The 22364-nt window shown below is 41.8% G+C and overlaps 1 protein-coding gene across 1 annotated transcript in view; it reads left to right on the forward strand.

Annotated features, from left to right (window-relative positions):
• Positions 1-22364, forward strand: part of LOC126297871 (pyruvate dehydrogenase E1 component subunit beta, mitochondrial) — a 97624-nt gene that overhangs the window by 57060 nt on the left and 18200 nt on the right. Inside the window, exon 8 of the mRNA XM_049989162.1 lies at positions 15381-15532. Within this exon, the coding sequence (XP_049845119.1) occupies positions 15381-15529 (149 nt within the window). The 3' untranslated portion in view covers positions 15530-15532. The remainder of the gene's footprint in view (positions 1-15380; positions 15533-22364) is intronic.

Genomic DNA, 22364 nt, shown 5'->3' on the forward strand with positions numbered 1-22364 from the left:
TGCTTTTGAAAGGACTGAGGCCCGAAGACCTGCCACAATTTCGGAACTTTGTGAGGATGGACATGGCCTTTTTTGAGAAGCTGCTGTCTGTGATACAGGATGGAATTAGCAAGTGTGACAGTCGTGAGGGAGGCTACCTCACCTTCTCGAAAGTAAGAATTAAATCATATAAATACATGTTTTTTTTTATCTTACCAACCTAGATCACTGATAATATACCAGTACATGTCCTGTTATGTTTCGGGCTGGTTGTAACATTCCGTTTCCTGGGGACTAAGAAATCTTTTGAAGACTCCGGCTTTTAGCCACAGAGTAGCACAGCCCACCATTTCAAAAGTTGTTGTGGATCTATGTACTGTGCAATTTGCAACACTTTAAAGGACCAGTACTTAAAGGTGCACGTGTGTTATTTTTCCAAGTTTGGAAAATGGAATGCTACTCGGAGTTTTGCAGTCCTCATCTGTTTCACTGGGTGAAACTACATGGACTTTCTCACCATCACTGCCAGTTTCTCCTTTCTGGCATGCTGAAATAAAGCAAGAGATGCAATCAGATCAAACATGAACTTTCGTAAGCTGAGGCATTACGATACAAATCGAAAATCGCCCTGTAATGTTGTATGCATATTACTCAGAAAGAAGATTGCCAACATACCGTAATATGGTACAGTGGGTCATAAAGACAACTTTTCTTACCGTATGCCTGAATTAGACACTTAATGCCTCTTTGCTCCATTTCACCTCTATAATACGAAGTAATCAAACGCCAAATAATAAGCAAATAACACACAGAAATCACTGAGGTACCCCCTTCTGTACATGTGCGAATTATCACTACGTAGTGTGCATGCGTGGATAGACGGCAGTTCAGAACTGCTGTCTATTCTGGCGCGCGGATAATTTGTCTGCTAATTTTCATAGTTTCACCCATTCTACTGTTAGCTGGCTGTCACACTTGACCAGTACCGTTCGTGGTGGATCATCGTGTAATACACGCTTTAGAGGCTGCAACATCTCATTTCTGCTGGGATGCAAGTTGAATTTCTCACTATTTTTCACTGTGACAAAATTTAGTTTGAGCATAACTGCCATAGAAGACATATTGTATGAGCAGTCTGTAGAAATCTTGTATGTTTATACAACTTATATGTTTATAGTGTAGAGGCCTCATCGATACACAGTGGTGTACCATAAATTATGTTTTGAAAGTCAATTATTAAATATAATAAATAGCAAATAATATCTAAAACCACATTCTCAGAAGGAAAAGTCCAAAATTTTGTTTGACAGTGTGGGATGATATGTGACAGGATTAAAATAAGTAGGAAGCTAGAGGGTTGGAATGAGTGGCTAATGGCCTCTGACATACGAAGTCCACTTGAATGCAGTTTTGGGGGAAGGAACGTTGTGGCTCTAGTGACAAGGTACCTGCTGTGAATGCTGATTGAATGCTGTGGTTTCACACATAGTTAAGTAATATGCCTTCGCTGAATAAATACAATTTTTGAAGTCAGAATATGCAACTCTGAGTATCACGTCCTGTGATTTGACCCTTCATAAAGCATCTGTCCACATGCTCCGGTGTGCCTACCAGAGCAGAGTACTGATTAGGCTGATGTGATTTGACGTTTGTATAAAGTGAAATTGATACCACTGTGTCGAACAGTTTTTCGACTGCCTATCGAGTGTTGGTTTATGCCTTTGAGAAGAGGAAGCACCTTTAGTCTGAACAAAGTAATAACTCAATCAGTCTAGGTATAGCAAATAAAATGTCTTCCATTAACAAGACTGATATGAGTCTTGAATAGTTTTTTCCTCTCTTGTAAATGATAACACTGAGTTTAATACACTGACAAGTCTAAAAATGGAATGTGTCTTCTGGATATTCACTCATTTTTCTCAGTAGAGCCTTTGAGTTATGCTGCTTAACTGAATTTACACTTCTTGATGGTGGCATGTGATCTTTAGGGCACTGAAACCAATTAGGATGAATTGTGGAACTAAGTACCTTGTCCTCTCAGGTTTCCTGAATGGTTTACGCAAATATGCACCGGCCAGAAAAAATTATCTGCAGCATTTGGGACACCCTTCTCCATCTAGAATTATTTGTGAAGGCAGGCTCATTCTGCTGAATACCAGGGCACCATGAAGCTGACACAGTGACCAAACAGGCATGTAAAGGATTCACTGGTCAAAAAATGGCACATTTTGCACACAGTCACAGAAGGAAGTTCATCTATATCCACAAACATACTCTACAAGCCACCATATGGTGTGTGGCGGAGGGTACTCTATACCACTAGTCAAGTCCTTTCTTGTTCCAGTTGCAAACAGAACAAGAAAAAGACTGTATGCCTCTGTATGAGTCCTAATTCCCCTTATCTTTGTAGTCCTTATGTGAAATTACATTGACAGCAGTGGAAACATTCTGCTGTCAGCTCAAGATGCCAGCACGCTAAATTTTCTCAGTGGTAATCCCCCTCATCTGCAAAAAAAAAAATCACTTTCCCTCCAGGTTTTCCCACTTGAGTTCTCAAAGCATCTCTGTAATACTAGCATGTTGTTTGAATGTACTGGTAACAAATCTAGCAGCCTGCATCAAAATTGCTTCAATGTCTTCCTTCAATCCAGTCTCGTGTGAATTCCATACACTCCAGCAGTACTCAAGGATGAACCACTCTCTCCTAAAATTTTCCCAATAAAACGAATTACACCATTTGACATCCCTACTACTATCATTACATGCTCATTCCATTTCATATTGCTTTGCAATGACATGCCTAGACATTTAATTGATGTAACTGTGTCAAGCAGCACATTACTAATTTACTAATGCTGTATTCACAGACTATGGGTTTGTTTTTTTCTACTCATCTACATTAACTTAGTTTTTTTTTTTTTTTCTACAGTTAGGGCTAGTTGCCATTCATCACATCAATTAGAAATTTTGTCTGTCAATCGTGTATCATCTTATAGTCACTCAATGACTGAATGACTGACACCTTTCTATACACGACAGCATCATCAGCAAACAGCCACAGATCATTGCCCACCCTGTCCGCCAGATCATTTATGTATATAGAATAACAGCGGTCCTATCAAACTTTTCTGGGACACTCCCGATGATACCCTTGCTCCCGATGATACCCTTGCTCCCGATGATACCCTTGCTCCCGATGATACCCTTGCTCCCGATGATACCCTTGCTCCCGATGATACCCTTGCTCCCGATGATACCCTTGCTCCCGATGATACCCTTGCTCCCGATGATACCCTTGCTCCCGATGATACCCTTGCTCCCGATGATACCCTTGCTCCCGATGATACCCTTGCTCCCGATGATACCCTTGCTCCCGATGATACCCTTGCTCCCGATGATACCCTTGCTCCCGATGATACCCTTGCTCCCGATGATACCCTTGCTCCCGATGATACCCTTGCTCCCGATGATACCCTTGCTCCCGATGATACCCTTGCTCCCGATGATACCCTTGCTCCCGATGATACCCTTGCTCCCGATGATACCCTTGCTCCCGATGATACCCTTGCTCCCGATGATACCCTTGCTCCCGATGATACCCTTGCTCCCGATGATACCCTTGCTCCCGATGATACCCTTGCTCCCGATGATACCCTTGCTCCCGATGATACCCTTGCTCCCGATGATACCCTTGCTCCCGATGATACCCTTGCTCCCGATGATACCCTTGCTCCCGATGATACCCTTGCTCCCGATGATACCCTTGCTCCCGATGATACCCTTGCTCCCGATGATACCCTTGCTCCCGATGATACCCTTGCTCCCGATGATACCCTTGCTCCCGATGATACCCTTGCTCCCGATGATACCCTTGCTCCCGATGATACCCTTGCTCCCGATGATACCCTTGCTCCCGATGATACCCTTGCTCCCGATGATACCCTTGCTCCCGATGATACCCTTGCTCCCGATGATACCCTTGCTCCCGATGATACCCTTGCTCCCGATGATACCCTTGCTCCCGATGATACCCTTGCTCCCGATGATACCCTTGCTCCCGATGATACCCTTGCTCCCGATGATACCCTTGCTCCCGATGATACCCTTGCTCCCGATGATACCCTTGCTCCCGATGATACCCTTGCTCCCGATGATACCCTTGCTCCCGATGATACCCTTGCTCCCGATGATACCCTTGCTCCCGATGATACCCTTGCTCCCGATGATACCCTTGCTCCCGATGATACCCTTGCTCCCGATGATACCCTTGCTCCCGATGATACCCTTGCTCCCGATGATACCCTTGCTCCCGATGATACCCTTGCTCCCGATGATACCCTTGCTCCCGATGATACCCTTGCTCCCGATGATACCCTTGCTCCCGATGATACCCTTGCTCCCGATGATACCCTTGCTCCTGATGATACCCTTGCTCCTGATGATACCCTTGCTCCTGATGATACCCTTGCTCCTGATGATACCCTTGCTCCTGATGATACCCTTGCTCCTGATGATACCCTTGCTCCTGATGATACCCTTGCTCCTGATGATACCCTTGCTCCTGATGATACCCTTGCTCCTGATGATACCCTTGCTCCTGATGATACCCTTGCTCCTGATGATACCCTTGCTCCTGATGATACCCTTGCTCCTGATGATACCCTTGCTCCTGATGATACCCTTGCTCCTGATGATACCCTTGCTCCTGATGATACCCTTGCTCCTGATGATACCCTTGCTCCTGATGATACCCTTGCTCCTGATGATACCCTTGCTCCTGATGATACCCTTGCTCCTGATGATACCCTTGCTCCTGATGATACCCTTGCTCCTGATGATACCCTTGCTCCTGATGATACCCTTGCTCCTGATGATACCCTTGCTCCTGATGATACCCTTGCTCCTGATGATACCCTTGCTCCTGATGATACCCTTGCTCCTGATGATACCCTTGCTCCTGATGATACCCTTGCTCCTGATGATACCCTTGCTCCTGATGATACCCTTGCTCCTGATGATACCCTTGCTCCTGATGATACCCTTGCTCCTGATGATACCCTTGCTCCTGATGATACCCTTGCTCCTGATGATACCCTTGCTCCTGATGATACCCTTGCTCCTGATGATACCCTTGCTCCTGATGATACCCTTGCTCCTGATGATACCCTTGCTCCTGATGATACCCTTGCTCCTGATGATACCCTTGCTCCTGATGATACCCTTGCTCCTGATGATACCCTTGCTCCTGATGATACCCTTGCTCCTGATGATACCCTTGCTCCTGATGATACCCTTGCTCCTGATGATACCCTTGCTCCTGATGATACCCTTGCTCCTGATGATACCCTTGCTCCTGATGATACCCTTGCTCCTGATGATACCCTTGCTCCTGATGATACCCTTGCTCCTGATGATACCCTTGCTCCTGATGATACCCTTGCTCCTGATGATACCCTTGCTCCTGATGATACCCTTGCTCCTGATGATACCCTTGCTCCTGATGATACCCTTGCTCCTGATGATACCCTTGCTCCTGATGATACCCTTGCTCCTGATGATACCCTTGCTCCTGATGATACCCTTGCTCCTGATGATACCCTTGCTCCTGATGATACCCTTGCTCCTGATGATACCCTTGCTCCTGATGATACCCTTGCTCCTGATGATACCCTTGCTCCTGATGATACCCTTGCTCCTGATGATACCCTTGCTCCTGATGAATACTCCCCTTCAAGGGCAACATACTGGGTTCTATTACTTCAGAAGCCTTCGAGCCACTCATATATCTCTGCACCTATCCTTTAAGCTCATACTATTTTTAAGTCTAAAATGGGACACAGAGTCAAATGCTTTTTGGAAATCTAGGAATATGGACTCCACCTGTTGCTCGCCATCCATGTTTTTCAGGATGTCACCTTAGAAAAGGGCAACCTGAGTTTCGCATGTAGGATATTTTCTAAAACTGTGCTGATATGTGGCAGAAGCTTTTCCGTCTCAAGGAAATTTATTGTATTCAAGCTGAGAATATGTTCAGCAGCTCTGCAGCAAACTAATGTTAAGGATATTGGTCTGTAATTTTGCGGGTCCATTCTTTTACCCTTCTTATATACAGGAGTCACATGCACTTTTTTCAGAGTCACTTGGAACTTTCTGCTGGGCAAGAAAATTGCGATAAATGTAAACTAAGCAAGGGGCCAGTGCCATTGTAAAGTACTCATTGTAAAACTGAATTGGGATTCTCCACAGACCTGCCAACATCCCTCCCCCCCTCCCCCGCTCTACTCTTGTTTCTGTACACCAGGGATGTTCATTACTATGTCGTCCATACAATGTCGGTGCAGTGGTCAAATGATAGTATGTTTGTACGAATCTCCACATTAACGATTTCTTAAATGGGAAATTTAAAACTTCAGCTTTGCTTTGGCTATCTTCTACAGCCACACCAGACTGGTCAGTGAGTGACTGGATAGAAGTCTTAGGCCTGCTTAGTGATTTTGTGTAGAACCGAAGTTTTCTCGAGTTCTTGGTTAGATACAACTACCACAGTCGTACCTTAGAAAAAAAGCTAAGGTGTGACTGTGATAGTTGTATGCTTTGTGCAGCTATCTTTTTACACTTGCACGAATTTCTGCTAAATTTTTCCTGTCTTTATTTGTGCGATCTGTTTTGAACTGAGTGTGCAACAGCCTTTGCTACCTCAGAATTTTCTGAATTTCATTGTTAAACCACAGTGGGTATTTTCCATCTGTAGTCCACTTACTCGGCACATACTTCTCCAGAGCATGATTTACGATCCATTTAAACTTTGTCCATAATCCCTCTGTGTCCTTTGTACTGTAACTAATTGATATCAATTTATTTTATAAGTGGAATGCTAAAAACTTCTAATCTGCTCTTTCTAGCAGAAATACTCCCCTAGCCTTCTTGATTGATGTATTAACTTTCATAACCATAGTTGCTGTGATAACCTCTCTCTCAGTACTGGTGCTGTTTATAAGGTTAGGCCTGTTTGTAGCTACGAGGCTGCTGAACTAGATGCTCAGTAAAGTTTTCAGAAATTGTGTTCAAAAGTACCATGCATGGCTGTCTCTCTGTACCCTTGCAAGGAATCCAGAGCTGTCCCAATCTGTACTCGGTAAGTTAGTCACCTCAAACTAATATTGCATGAGCTGGGTATTTCTGTGCTGCTGACAACACTTTCTTTGAATGACTCTTAACACTGTAACAGTGTAATCAATCATGTGGATGGTAAAAAAATTCGCAATTAACTTTATTTCGCCTAGGCCTGTTATAGGCAACCAGATAACTTCAGTCTCTCTCGGAATTTAACTTCAGTCTCTCTCGGAATTTAACTTCAGTCTCTCTCGGAATTTAACTTCAGTCTCTCTCGGAATTTAACTTCAGTCTCTCTCGGAATTTAACTTCAGTCTCTCTCGGAATTTAACTTCAGTCTCTCTCGGAATTTAACTTCAGTCTCTCTCGGAATTTAACTTCAGTCTCTCTCGGAATTTAACTTCAGTCTCTCTCGGAATTTAACTTCAGTCTCTCTCGGAATTTAACTTCAGTCTCTCTCGGAATTTAACTTCAGTCTCTCTCGGAATTTAACTTCAGTCTCTCTCGGAATTTAACTTCAGTCTCTCTCGGAATTTAACTTCAGTAGGGGCGATATTTTTGCCAGCAGCAACATGCCCCCTCTTCAATATACATTCCATGAATCACTAAATATCTTGGAGCTTTCTACTTTGGGCTTCAATCAGCTCTCGGTTCTGAGAATAGTTTGAGTGTGAGAAATATCGCAGAGGGCAGTACATTCAGGAACTTTGTTATGAATACTTTGACAATTTACTGATAAAATTTTCAGTCAAAGTGTCATTATTCTGAATGTAGACTACGTTTCATACAGGGAGTGTTCATCAGAGTATGTCATACTACCACCTAGCTAAAAAATGCCATGTGTAGTGCACATCTGACCTGTCAAGGGAAGCCCTATAATTCCCCAATCAATAATGCAGGTACAGAAACCTGCAACCAAGAGGGTCACAGAGTTGATAAAGCCTTTGGTTGAGATCACTCACGTGGCTCGAAACAAAAAGGACCCCGATCAACTCTGGGAACAGTGTTGCAAATTACTGCTCTGCTTGCACCCTGCACATGTGGCCAACAGCCTTTGCCACTTCTGCCAGCCATCTATATGAATTGAGGATCGCTTCGGAACCCAAGTGACAGGAATCGTTCGGTGTCAATGTGAGCCACAACTTGCAGATGACTGCATAGTGCAGGCTCTATAACAGTAGGCAAGGACTTCTCCACATTTCGTATGAGGTCCCCCAGCAGACCCACTGACTTCATATTGACTTTCTATCTGGCCATGAATGCTATTTCTCTAAAGGTCTTCATAACATGTGAACATAGGAGTTCCCAAGTAGCAAACCCCTGCCCTGGTGCACCTGCTCACACCCTTCTGAAGAAATGGCTACCTGTCCACTCATATGGCAAACATATGACTCCAGACTGCCAGTATCCACATTGGCCCTTCGCGTCGAGTGACATGATCTCTTTACAACCTGCCACACATCTGGTTATGAGGGCGGATCATCTGTATCGGGTTCGCTAGGAGATGACTCGGCAGCTAAGCTCATGGGCAAAACAAGTGACACCTGGGAGGTGCTCCAAGCGACATGCCAAGATGCTTGTTTTGCCAGTGGTACATCTAAGGCAGCAGCCTGAAGACACCTGACCATAGCCAAAAGCCCATTCAGTTGTTCATGAACTGTGGCCACCTCCTCCTACGTCTGCACACAGTATGCACACATTCTACCAATTCTAGTAATACTAACCTAAAAATTGACTATAAAAGCACAGTCAGTAACCTAGATATACAACTTGCTATCTTGCTGACATGTAACCAGTGGATGCTGATGCCTTATAAGCTGTGTAGCTGGCCGTTCAGAAAAAATGGCAACTGTGCTACTAATTGCTTGAGTCTACACTTTACAGTTGTAAAAATACAAGGTTACACCTCTAACAAAGAAAATGCACATAGAATTTAAGAAATACAGTACTAAGATGATACAGTAAAGGCTAAGTACATAACTTGCCACTCTCCAGGTGTGTGCTAGGTGATATTTTGGGCCTGACTGGGGAAAGATTTGCACTGGAGGCACAAAATAACAAATTAAAGATCATAGAACCAACTATCTTGTCCTGAAAGTGATCATTCAAGCCACTCTGGTAGAAAGAACTGAGCCAACATGAGTGGGAATAGAAAAATTCGGGCCTATAGTGGATGGCCATTTTCTGCAGCCAGAGCATGCACTTATTTGTGGTCCTTTTTGTTTTCCTGTTTCAGTGTGCCACATTTTGAACAACTCCATGTTGTGGACTGATATGAGGGCATACATAGGTTTGCCCAAGGCTATTCTGTAAAGGTTGGGCCTGAAGTGAAACAGATTGCTTTTGGCATTACATCAGCAGGGAAGCGGAATTGCAAGGGAAGGGCATAAAGCTGTACTGCGCTGTCACAAACAAGGCTACTTCACACACAAAATTTACTATGTGTGCATCGTTTATGGTGGTTACCTCATTAGATTGCTCTGACTGCTGAACAGTTCTACCGACGAGGTTTCCATCTCTTTGACACTACTGCTTCCTCTGTCTTCAGTTTCATATTGAGGTAGTGTACTCTTAATAAAAATTAGGCTCCATCAGACTGTTTTAATTACCTCCTGCACCACATGAGTACATTTCTGTGAAATCATGTTGGCTAATCTCTTAGACTTTTTTTACTACATGTCAATTCCATTGGCCTCGTAGAACGTGACCTCAAATTCTGAGATTGGTCACAGCCACTTGTCAGGCAGCACTAGTAAACCACCTCATGATAGAAATTCTATCCGTGCGTATTCTGAGAGAAACGTTGGAGGGCAACAAAGTAATTCTTTCGATGATGATGTTCACAGTGTATTGTGCAACATAATGTGCTATGTAACTTGCTAGATATCTGAATCCTTCTGCAGAGCATCCGAGATATGCCATTGCAGACAGTGCAGCAGGCTGACAACTGAAATTTATGTCGTGTATCTCTGTTTCCTCATCTAGAATGGCCATTGCTTCAGACATACCAGGCAATATTTCACGAAGCAAACTTGGTAAGAGCAACTGTGGTCATCTTCCAGTCCCACAGAGAAAATGCTCAACAATGGAATGTCATGGGTGTTCTTTCTCAGAAGCAAAACATATAGGTTATTTTTCACTTCTTTTGGAGGATGAGGATGAGGATGAGGATGAGGATGAGGATGATATCAGAAACCAATGCTTCTGATTTGTGAAAACACATTTTGGAGGCAATCTTGATCCAGCTGTCCTTTGAAAATATACTTAATGCGAAGAGACAGGAGGCCAGAAAGAAGGCCAAATAAAGAATTTCACTGAAAAAAATACGGCAACCAGCCACTTTTTAATGCGTTTTTATTTACGCCAATATGCATTTCGGGTTTGCACCCATCTTCAGCTGGCAAATTACATAGATCATCAGTTACTACAGTAGTACAATCTCGACAGCAGTTTGGATGCGTTGCTTCTGCACAGGCCTGCTGCAGCATCCAAATTGCTGTCGAGATTGTACTACTGTAGTAACTGAAGATCCATGTAATTTTCCAGCTGAAGATGGGTGCAAACCCGAAATGCATAATGGCGTAGTTAAAAACACATTAAAAAGTGGCTGGTTGCCGTATTTTTTTCAGTGAAATATCGTTATCCACGGCCACGGAGCTCAACAGTCCAAATAAAATGGATAAATTGTTAAATAAAGAATTAATTGCTGTTAACAGTACTTTCTGGAATTACAATAGTTGCTTTTTGTTATGAACCTGCATTTTTTGCCCCCCTACAGATATTGAATTGCCTGAGTAGTTATATTTGAAAAAAGTTACAAGGCTAGATATACTCTTTGGTGGTCCTTACCTTTAACACTGACATGAAATAGTGACAGTTTTCGGCACATTTTAATTTCTGTATTATCTAATGATTGCAATTCATTGATTGGTGCTTCGGTAATTACTTTACCATCAGAAAGCTTTATGCTTTTGTCAAGGAAGTGGTTCTGGAGTACATTTTTAAAATGAGGCACATCTGAAAATATCCACAATCAATATGCAATGTTACAGTGCATTCATGTATGAAGCAACAGGCACTGCGGCGACTACAGCCATTATGACATATGTCAATTATATTCATTGTTTTCGAATATGGACAAACTTCAGATGTGTAATGGAGTGATGACATTGAAAATTTGTGCCAGACTGGGACTCAAACCCAGATTTCTCACTTGTCCTGAGCAGTCACCTTAACCATTTCAGCTATCGGAGCAATCGTGGCCAGACCCAAACTTCCATATGTCATCAGTATGTCTACAACCTGCACTCGTGCATTCATGATGTATATTGCTGTACAGAGGAGACATTTTAATTGAAAGTTGCTTGCCAAATATTGACCACAGTAAACTGGAAATCCGTGTTGGACCCAATCCAGCACAAATTTTCTTGGTGCCCATTTCTTCTGACATGCATTTGCTACAATATCGTATCTTTGTGTCAGTAGCAAGTGACTTCCAATTGCAATGTCTCACCTGTAAGGAAACATACATGATGATGAATGTAAGAGTGCAGATCATAGGCACATGGATGACGACATATGGGAATTTGGGTCTGGCCATGAAGCATGCTGAGATAGCCGAACTGGTTAAGGCGATAGCTCGCGACAAGCGGGAAATTTTGGTTTGAGTCCCGGTTCAGCACAAATTTTCAATATCGTAATTTCATTATACAGCTGAAGGTTGTATATATCCATAGCTGTGAATACATCTCATGATCAGCCTGCAGTTTGTTCCACACACATTGAGTTTTTTGGCCCAAGATCAGAAATAACTGCACCAACACTGTAACCCATATTATGAAGAGGGGACACTATTGAGTTGAGCAACACCGCAGTCCTCTGAATATCAGTCATGAAATAGCAGCTGTTTCCATCCTGAGGTAAGTCCACAAACCATGACAACGTGCACATTATTATGGAGGCCAATAACACAATCTTCCACTTCACCAAATGCCACACATCAGTTGAAGTTAAATTCCAGGGAGTGGAAAATAGAGTTTGTTCTTTAATCCATTGATTGCTAAAAGTATCCCTGCTGCATTCCGTAGAAAGCATGGCTTTGTCGTCGCCCTATACTGGTACCTGCACTGGGAAACTGCATTCGACCTGATACCTGTGTACTGGTTCTGCTGTATGCTCCATCTTTCCTGTGCTGAATATTCCTGGAGCACTGGACGTGATTATTTCATGTGCCATTCTGCATTTCACAACTAAAGTTCTTCACTTTCAAACTCCTCTAAAAATGAATCACTGTATAAACAAACACACAGGAATTTCAATATTGTTTCATCCCCAAGAATGACATATAAACAACCTGCTGTCCTACATACAGTGTTCACTCACCTTTCAAAAGCCTGAGTAAACACCTTTTGCAGTGCAGCTGCTTAGACACACTACCTGACTGCTAAGTGCCTCACATGTTAATGTCAAGGGCACATGTAGACATGACCAGAGCACCAGGGGACAGTAGCAGCAACACACATTAACATGTCCAGAGCAATCAATGGGTTAAAAAGGTGTAGCTCTTCCTAGAGAGTGTGAATTGTCACTGGTGTGTGTGTGTGTGTGTGTGTGTGTGTGTGTGTGTGTGTGTGTGTGTGTGTGTGTTGGGGGGGGGGGGGGGTGAGTGAAAGACCTTCAATTTCTCTCACAAGTGTCGTTCTTTCTTTTACATCACTGCTCACAGTTCAGAGATCTTTTTAAATGCTCCATTTCTTTCACTCAGTTCCTGACACAATTCTTCATTTTCTAGGTTGGTTACATCAGTTAACGTGTACTGATGGACCTTCAGTTTCCATGTACAGCATCTGGTTTCAGAACTTTTCTGGCAGGTATATTCAGCAGCTTAGCTCACAAATCCCAGATGTAATGGTCTGATTTAAAATGCCATGAACAAAAACTAGCATTTGAGACATAAATATGGCCTTCTTGGTAACACTTTCCTGCCCACACTCATTGAAGTATGTCCCTGGGGAACTGAAGGTAATTCCAGTTTGTTTTCCCCAAACATGCTCTCACTCTCACTCTCTCTCTCTCTCTCTCTCTCTCTCTCTCTCTCTCTCTCTCTCTCTCTCACACACACACACACACACACACACACACACACAATAACAGTAGCTTCCTTGCTGCTACAGCCACATGCTTCATTGGTGATGTCATGTGCAGAACAATAATTTTCAAACTTTCTGACAGATTAAAACTGTGTGCCGGACCGAGACTTGAGCTCATAGTTGTGCCACTCCAGTTCTACTCCTTGAGAATTTCATTAGGCAGACTTGTATTCTAATTTTATCCCTTTCTGGGCACTGCCAGGGTTTCTGCACCATAAATTAAAATGGGAACATAGTCTTGTACACATTTCTCTCATTTTGGTACAATTTTTTGTTTTAAATTAGGCTTCTAGTGTCCTGAAAAGTTTTTCCTATCTACGTACTTCAGGAACTCTGCTTTTCACAGCATCTTTTTTTCTGAACAAAAATTGTTACTAAAGTCTGTTCTTGCTTTACACTATTTCCACTTAAATCTGTTTTCCCAAGAATCTCATTCTATAAGGGGCAACTATTTCTTATTATGCAACTAGCTGTTCTTGGATCTGTCTCACTGTTTCATCATGAATGTTATTGCAAATTACAGTGTCGTCTTTTTTTTTTTTTTTTTTTTTTTTTTTTTCTCTACTAACTTTTATGTTACACTCTGAGCTACACTACCCATGGCTACAATAAGGAGCAGTGAGATGGCACATTCTTGTCTCAGATCATTTTTCAGTTCAAACCACATAGTTATGACCATTCTTACTTTCACCCAGCTAAGGTAGCTTTGTTTCATAATTCTAACTTTGCAAATTGTTTTCATACTCTCTCTTCTTGCTCCCAGATTTTTCACGTGCATATGCTGTTGCATGCTTTCCTTGTGTCTGAGGAAGCCTTTGATCTGAATCACTTTCATATTCATACTCGCATCACTATAATTTCCTAACTGCAAATTTTAGATCCACAGTTGATCTTCCTAACCTTAAACAGTATTGGTCTCCTCAAGTCAGGCTTACTATTTGGAACAGACTGTGGAAGAACCAACAAAAAGAAGACGACACAGGAGATAAAACTTTAGATGCAAAAAAGCAGTTAGTCAATTAAATGAATAGTGACATTTTCATTACATTCTTAAAAACTGAATAAAAGTTGACTCTTTCCTATGCTTTTCTCATATTTCAAAAATCTACATTACAGGGAAACCAAAAATTGGCACAGGAATGAACATTTAATTATAACAAAACAATACATCAGTTATAGGAAGTAATTGCCAAACAGTAAATTCACAGATGTTTAAGCTCTGAACATAATGGAAAAAAATCTTTATATACCATTGAGTATGAAAGCTTTGATATTCTCTGCAACATACTTTTATTGTTCCGGGTCATCTTTATATAGTGAGTAGCACTGCCTGTAGTATAAACAGTCCCTTTCTGTAGCTGATTGTTTCCAAGCTTTCTCTTGCTTGAAGAAAAATAAATTGTAAGTTTGTAGACATTCCAGAAATTAGACTTTGTATGAATATGTTGATTGAATAAAAAAAGGACTTGTAATTCCAGAATAAAATATTCACCCATTAAATTACAATATTATTTGCTGAACCATTGTGTGTTTCTTAAGTGAAATCGGTAAGTTTGTTGGTTGTTCATATAAGTGGCAACAAAGTGTACAGCCACAATGAGATCTATGTGCTGATTATGATACCTCTTAGAGAGTAACAACCCTGCATTGCTGTATTTTTGATGGTACAGTAGTGTATTTGAGGCAGCAGCCAGGCCTGCCATTAGTTTTACACTAATTGCTGTAACCATTGTTCTGTGCAGTGTTGCTGCCAGCATTGTGTTCCATGAGATTACATTTCATGTACTGCTCATTCCATAGATTCATTGTGAGGAGACCCTTCATGATGATCAACAAGTCGGAAAACATGAATATGCAGTGCATATTTACACAAAAGCTGTTGTTAAAGTAGTTTTATGGGACCCTCAGTGCTGAGGAAGTGGTCTGTACCCTATCAGGCCTTACTCCTATGTTCTTTGCAGAATTTCCATACTGACTTCATTATATGGCTTACAGAGTTTGTGGTTGCATCAGTCTTGGCGTGAACCTGATTATGTGAATCATGATGTATAGGATGTGATGTAATAAGACACTCAAATTACTCATTGTATCTCAGATTCACAATAGTGTAATACCACAGTTTAATGATTTTTGCTCCAGGTGAAGCCTTTTATCATCTGGATTCTCCAGTAATCCGTGTAACTGGAGTTGATACACCTATGCCATACTGTAAGACGTTAGAAGAACATGCTCTACCACAGTCGAAAGATGTTGTCGATGCAGTAAAAAAAGTTTTGGGTGTAAAGTAACTGGTAAGTTAAAAATGTATATTTAATTTTGTTAGCATGATGGTACACTCATTACCTTGCCCTAAAGCTGAAGGGTTACAACTGTGATTCAGTTTAACATTAAAGTGGAGATACTGTAAAATTTAAAATATAATTTCAGCTATTAAGTTTAGGGACACTTTCTTCAACTGCAACTACTCCAGAAATGTTTCCTAGATAGAAACATAAAAATTGTGATGTAAGTTTATAAATGGACATATATTTAATGTGCATATTTTAAATTAATAGACTATATACTGTGCTTAATAGAAATGACAGATTTTAATCAGCTAGCATGTAATTTTTTAAATATGATCTCTGGAAATAACCACAGGAAAAATGCGCAACAAATAAGTGTGGCTCTAGGGATTACACATTCTAAATGTTAGAAACTAAGATAAAAAAAAAGCATTCACAGGACATGTGGATAGCATAACAAAGTTAAGTAGTTAGTGGCCCTTTTCATAAACTTTGTGATGAATTGGTCATATTTGACGCGAAAAAGGCCCGCATCTCGTGGTCGTGCGGTAGCGTTCTCGCTTCCCACGCCCGGGTTCCCGGGTTCGATTCCCGGCAGGGTCAGGGATTTTCTCTGCCTCGTGATGGCTGGGTGTTGTATGATGTCCTTAGGTTAGTTAGGTTTAATTAGTTCTAAGTTCTAGGGGACTGATGACCTAAGATGTTAAGTCCCATAGTGCTCAGAGCCATTTGAACCATTTTGACACCAAAAGGATTAAGTGTTAATAAGTAAGCTTGTTATTTGGCATATTTCACATAAGTAGCCCCCCAGTATCCTATTTCTGTGTCTGCTTTAGAGGTAATTTGCAAAATTAGTCCCTGCAGTTCCTTATGTGCTGTATTTGTGTATCCAGAAGGTAAACGTGAATACCTTAAAGCAGACCAGTAGCATCTGCTATGTTAATGATAAGTGGATGCTTCCTGTGTCACCTGAGAGTGCCCTTCGACTTTTGTTACATATCTTTACCGAGATTGTTGCATCTTCTGTAATGCTTTGTTGAGTGAAATTCTCAACCAGAATATTAGAAGCAAAAAAAACACACACACACACACACACACACACACACACACACACACACACACACACACACACACACGTCAGAAAAAAACTGAGCAAATAATGATAAAACTGCCCTTCTTAAAGAGGCTAGAGGCAGAAATTAAGTTCATTTCATTTGTGCATGAAGGCAAGGAAAGTCTGTAATAATATAATCATTGGTAAACAAAATCAATACTGTAATGTGAAAACCTAGTCAGAATATACACTATTTAATGTTGTTCATACCCTTAATAAATGGTTGATATTTCATCACATCTTCACTAGCTTACATGAGGAACATAAATGAACGTCATTGAATGTAAACCCAGACTCGGAACTGAAAACTTCTGCTTACAGGCATGCCAACAAAAGCAAACTACCAAAAATCAGCACATTATGATTATAGTGATAGCAGTGAAACAGTTCATTTAAACTCACTGACTTGCAGTGAATTTGCTGAAAGAGAGGATGGATTGACTGAATTGATAAGAGTAAAATACAATAATACAATGAATATGCTGTGCTGGGTTTTTCATATATGCCCTCAGGTCACTTAAACAACTGCCACTATTTCACTGGGTGAACTTGCTATCATTTTTTATGCACAGATGAAATTAGAGTATGCTGTTCATTGTTGTTTAATCCTTCAAACCACTAGCTAAAGACAGATAACCGGAAGACACATTTGAATAAATAATGTTAGTGATTTTAATAGAGGGAAACATTCCACATGGGAAAAATATATCTAAAAACAAAGATGATGTGACTTACCAAACGAAAGCGCTGTCAGGTTGACACACACACACACACACACACACACACACACACACACACACACACACACACAAACACACACACAAAATTCAATCTTTCGCAACCAACGGTTGCTTCATCAGGAAAGAGGGAAGGAGAGGGAAAGACGAAAGGATGTGGGTTTTAAGGGAGAGGGTAAGGAGTCATTCCAATCCCGGGAGTGGAAAGAATTACCGTAGGGGGGGGAAAAGGACAAGTATACACACGCACACATTTGTAAAGGCCAAAATGTCTGCTTGTGTATATGCGCGCGCAAGTGTATACCTGTCCTTTTTTCCCCCCCTAAGGTAAGTCTTTCCACTCCCAGGATTGGAATGACTCCTCACCTCTCCCTTAAAACCCTCTCTGCCCCCCTCTTTCCCCTCTCCGCCCCCCTCTTTCCCCTCTCCGCCCCCCTCTTTCCCCTCTCCGCCCCCCTCTTTCCCCTCTCCGCCCCCCTCTTTCCCCTCTCCGCCCCCCTCTTTCCCCTCTCCGCCCCCTCTTTCCCCTCTCCGCCCCCTCTTTCCCCTCTCCGCCCCCCTCTTTCCCCTCTCCGCCCCCCTCTTTCCCCTCTCCGCCCCCCTCTTTCCCCTCTCCGCCCCCCTCTTTCCCCTCTCCGCCCCCCTCTTTCCCCTCTCCGCCCCCCTCTTTCCCCTCTCCGCCCCCCTCTTTCCCCTCTCCGCCCCCCTCTTTCCCCTCTCCGCCCCCCTCTTTCCCCTCTCCGCCCCCCTCTTTCCCCTCTCCGCCCCCCTCTTTCCCCTCTCCGCCCCCCTCTTTCCCCTCTCCGCCCCCCTCTTTCCCCTCTCCGCCCCCCTCTTTCCCCTCTCCGCCCCCCTCTTTCCCCTCTCCGCCCCCCTCTTTCCCCTCTCCGCCCCCCTCTTTCCCCTCTCCGCCCCCCTCTTTCCCCTCTCCGCCCCCCCCCCATGATGAAGCAACCATTGGTTGTGAAAGCTTGAATTTTGTATGTTTGTTTGTGTGTCTATCAATCTTCGAGCACTTTTGTTTGGTAAGACACATCATCTTTGTTTTTAGATATAATGTTAGTGATTTGTTAGAAGTGCATCTCATATTCTATGCATCACTACTGATTTCTGTTGAATTTATGTGGAATGCGCTAATTTTCAGGATACACAAATAGAATTGGTTTTTGTGTGTGGCTACATGCTTTCTTATTTTCATAGAACAAATATCTCATTTTACAGGCTGTAAGACACACCTTTAATTTTTAAGCATTTTTTTAAAAATGTAACTTTATTGTTTTTATTATTAGATTGTAAAGTCAGCCTAAAAAAAATTTCAGTTTATAAAACTGAACTGGCCTTCAAAATCCTTGGAAATCATCACCTGAATTTTCTCCTTCTCCTTCTCCTCCTCCTCGTTCTTCGTCACCATCTTCATATATAAGATGGTCTTAACTGCCATTGAGAGCATTAGGTATGTTGTACTTCTTGAAAGGTTTAACAATAATATTTCCTCTCACTCTAGACCACTGTTGTTTTTATCCACTGACACACTTGTTTGATTGCAGATCAGTTTAAATTTCCCTTAGATGTGCATTCATGCTGGATTTCATCAGTTTGTTCCATTCCTCTCCCATATACACCTTAAATGGTTTATTCATCGTGACATCAAGAGGTTGAAATTGTGAAGTAAGTCGTCCTGGAATAACAGCAAGCTCTGTGTTTACCTGTCTCAATTTCTCTTTCACAGAGTTTTCAAATGACTTCTAAACTGATCTAGCAAAAGATGATTTCTTCTTCAATAAAGCACTTTTCCTTTTCTCCCACACTCTCTTAATTCATAATTTCATACCAGCCTCATCTGTCCAACCATTGGCATTTACGTGAATGACAACAGTTGGCAGTATTTAAGAAGGTTTTGGCATGTTTTGCACTTGATATTGATCATTGGATTAAGTTTTGTAATGCCAGTACAACATGAAATGACAACAGTGTAGTGCATTTTTTCGTGTCCACTTGTTTTTATCGTTGTTCTTTTAGCACCTTTCATGGCAACAGTTCTGTTACTCGGCTCATCAAATGTCAGAGGAGTTTTGTCCTTACTCGCTGTTTGGCTTGGTACCACACAGGTTTTCTTTCGGTGTTAAATAATAAAGCGATTGAAAGATAATATTTCCTCTTCATACTCTTGTAGCATTTTCAGAGATGTTTTGGGTTTGGTTTTGACACTTCATAAACTAATAGCACCAACAAACTCCACCCTTAAAATCTCTTAAGTTCCACTGTAGCACTAGCTTACAAGCACGTATTGGAATCAATTTTGTGTTCCAGTGCAATTTTGACGGTGTCCTTGAATCCCTTTCAGTACTTCTTCTAGTTTTGGTCATTTTGTATTCAGTGCTGTATTTGCACATTTAGTCTTCATCCCCTTTTTTACTAGTCCTTCAATCATGAATGGCTTTTTCTGTTGGTTGAGGGCCAAAATGCTACTCAGCTACTGTTTTCATGGTCTTCTGCACATGCTATTACTTTCAATTTATAGTCCGCATCATATGAATACCTTTTATTTTTTAAATTACAAAACTAGGTAGTAACAAAAATATTGTACTGTTACCAACACAAATCACGTTAAAGTCCAGTTCGTTGGCACTATAGACCGTAATTATGCGTTATAAGCTAATGTGTGTTCTGGGTTTGTGATGTCAGGGCGGGAGGGAGAAAATGTTGGCAAGTTTGTGAATCCCTGCTACTCATGTTTGTCGTATCGGTGCATTGCTGCTGCCAGTTGACTCCAGTATTGTCAGATAAGTATAGGTTTTGTGTGTCATAAAATATAAAGCCATTCTTAAGGCTGGGGCGAATTTTAAATTAAACACTGGACATTTTTATATTAATTTAGAGTATAAGATGCACCTGAATTTTGGAGGCAATTATTCGAAGGAAAAAGTGTCGTCTTATAGTCCGTAAAATATGGTACTTCACAAAGAATGTAGATGTGGCTCAGTCCAAATTTAAATGATTTGCTTTGAATTTAGAAAACGTAAAATTCAGGCTGGCTCAGACAGTTTCTCACTAATAACATAAATATTGCAACTATCCATCTACACCCTCTGAGAAGTACTGGTAACATTCTGATTTTCATGTACCTGTAGCCAATATCAATCCTACTACTTTGCCAATAAAGATGTTTTCTAATAACTTACTTTTCAAGTATATTCATTTTTTTATTATTTGTTTTTCAGTTTGATGTTTGACAAGTTATTGTCAAGACCCTAGTGAATGAGACAGGAACAGAAATTGAGGGTGTAAAGTAAAAGCCAGTGCTTGACTCTATTTTCAAATATTCCTTTAAAAAGAAAAAACCCAGCAAAAATGCCTCAATTTAATGCTTGTCCCACTGAGAAGATGAGTGGAAATCAGTATTACTGGTGTTGAGAAACAGCTGAAATTATTAAAATTGAACGAAGCTCCAGAGCCCAATTGAATCCCTATCAAACTCTGTACTGAGTTGGCCCCCTCTTCTAACTATAATCTGTCATAGATCCCTCGAACAAAAAAAAGCCCAGTAGTGGGAAGAAAGCACAGGTTACACCCATCTACAAGAAAGTTATTAGACGTGTGATATTCAGAACTACTGTTCAATATTATTTACATTGTCAAATCTGAACATATTCTGAGCTCAAACATAGTGAGGGATCTTGAACAGAATGACCTGCTCCATGTCAACCAGCATTAATTCTGAAAACATCAATAATGTAAACCCCAAATCTCAGTTTTTGCACAGGAGATACTGAAAGCTTTGGATCAAGGCAGTTTGGTAGATCCAGTATTTCTTGATTTCCAAAAGGCATTTGACTCAGTATCCACCTACGCCTTTTATCAAAAAGTTCAATCATATGGTGTGTCAAGTGAAATTTGTGACTGGATTGAGGACCTTTTGTTAGGGAGGACACAGCATGCTGTCTTGGATAGTGTCATTATCAGATGCAGAAGTGACTTTGAGCATGCTTTAGGAAGTGTGTTGGGACCTTTGCAGTTTGTCGTATAATAATGACCTTGCTTGTCCCCGGGGGCTCCCCACACTTTGGCGGGTTCGTTCTTGGCTACCATGGGCCCCCAGCCTTTGCAGAGTCTTTCCCCTTCCATGCTGCAAGTATATATCATCTTGCTGATCGTTTTCCCTCCCTTGGGGAACATATCAGGGATGTTTTTTATGAATGTGTTCTACACACTCAGTAGCCAACATCAGAACACTCTCTCCACTGCTTTTCATTCCTTTTGCCTTTCTTTGTTCCCCTTCTCCTATCCTTTCTTCACTTTAGCATTTGAGGTTCCTATTCTTCTTCTTCTTCTTCTTCTTCTTCTTCTTCCACCCCCCCCCCCCCCCTCCCCTTTCCCTGTGTGCTTCTGAAGGTGACTGGGTAATGCGTAATTCCCAGCCCTGGGTCAACAGGTAGGGTTTGCATGTATCCCCAGGTGCAGGGAGGGGTGATCCCCTAAGCTGTTGGCTTCCCAGACTGCCAATTGATCCTCAGTCACGTGTTCGAGAGATGTGACCTGAGGTGTGAAAAATCATGTAACACGGGTGCAGCCCCCTCAGAGTGGGGACCCCCAGTTGGAAGGAGTGCTCATTGGAGGCACTTTCAATCATGGGGGTTTTCTTGCAATGAGCCAATCATCCTCATAGTCTATATGTCTGTCAAATGTAAACGGAATGAGGTTCACGATTCAAAGGCCCTCTCAGGTTCACCATGATTCCTCATGGTTTCAAGTATTGAAGGTGGTCAGTCCTTTGCTATGGTAAATCTGTTTATTATTCAGAAAGGTGTTGATGTAATTGCCAGCCCTGTGAAATGCTGCTCTCATTTATGCAATGGCAGTTTGCTTTTGAGACTACTTCTGATTCAAGCCCAACTAATTGCAGCTTTGCTGAGGCCCATCAAGTGCTGAATTCATCATGTGGTTGTATTTACACTAGGCTGCTCGATGGTCTGACCCAGGCAGAAAT

Source organism: Schistocerca gregaria, chromosome X (assembly GCF_023897955.1).
Source record: "Schistocerca gregaria isolate iqSchGreg1 chromosome X, iqSchGreg1.2, whole genome shotgun sequence".
NCBI classification, from domain to species: Eukaryota; Metazoa; Arthropoda; class Insecta; order Orthoptera; family Acrididae; genus Schistocerca; species Schistocerca gregaria.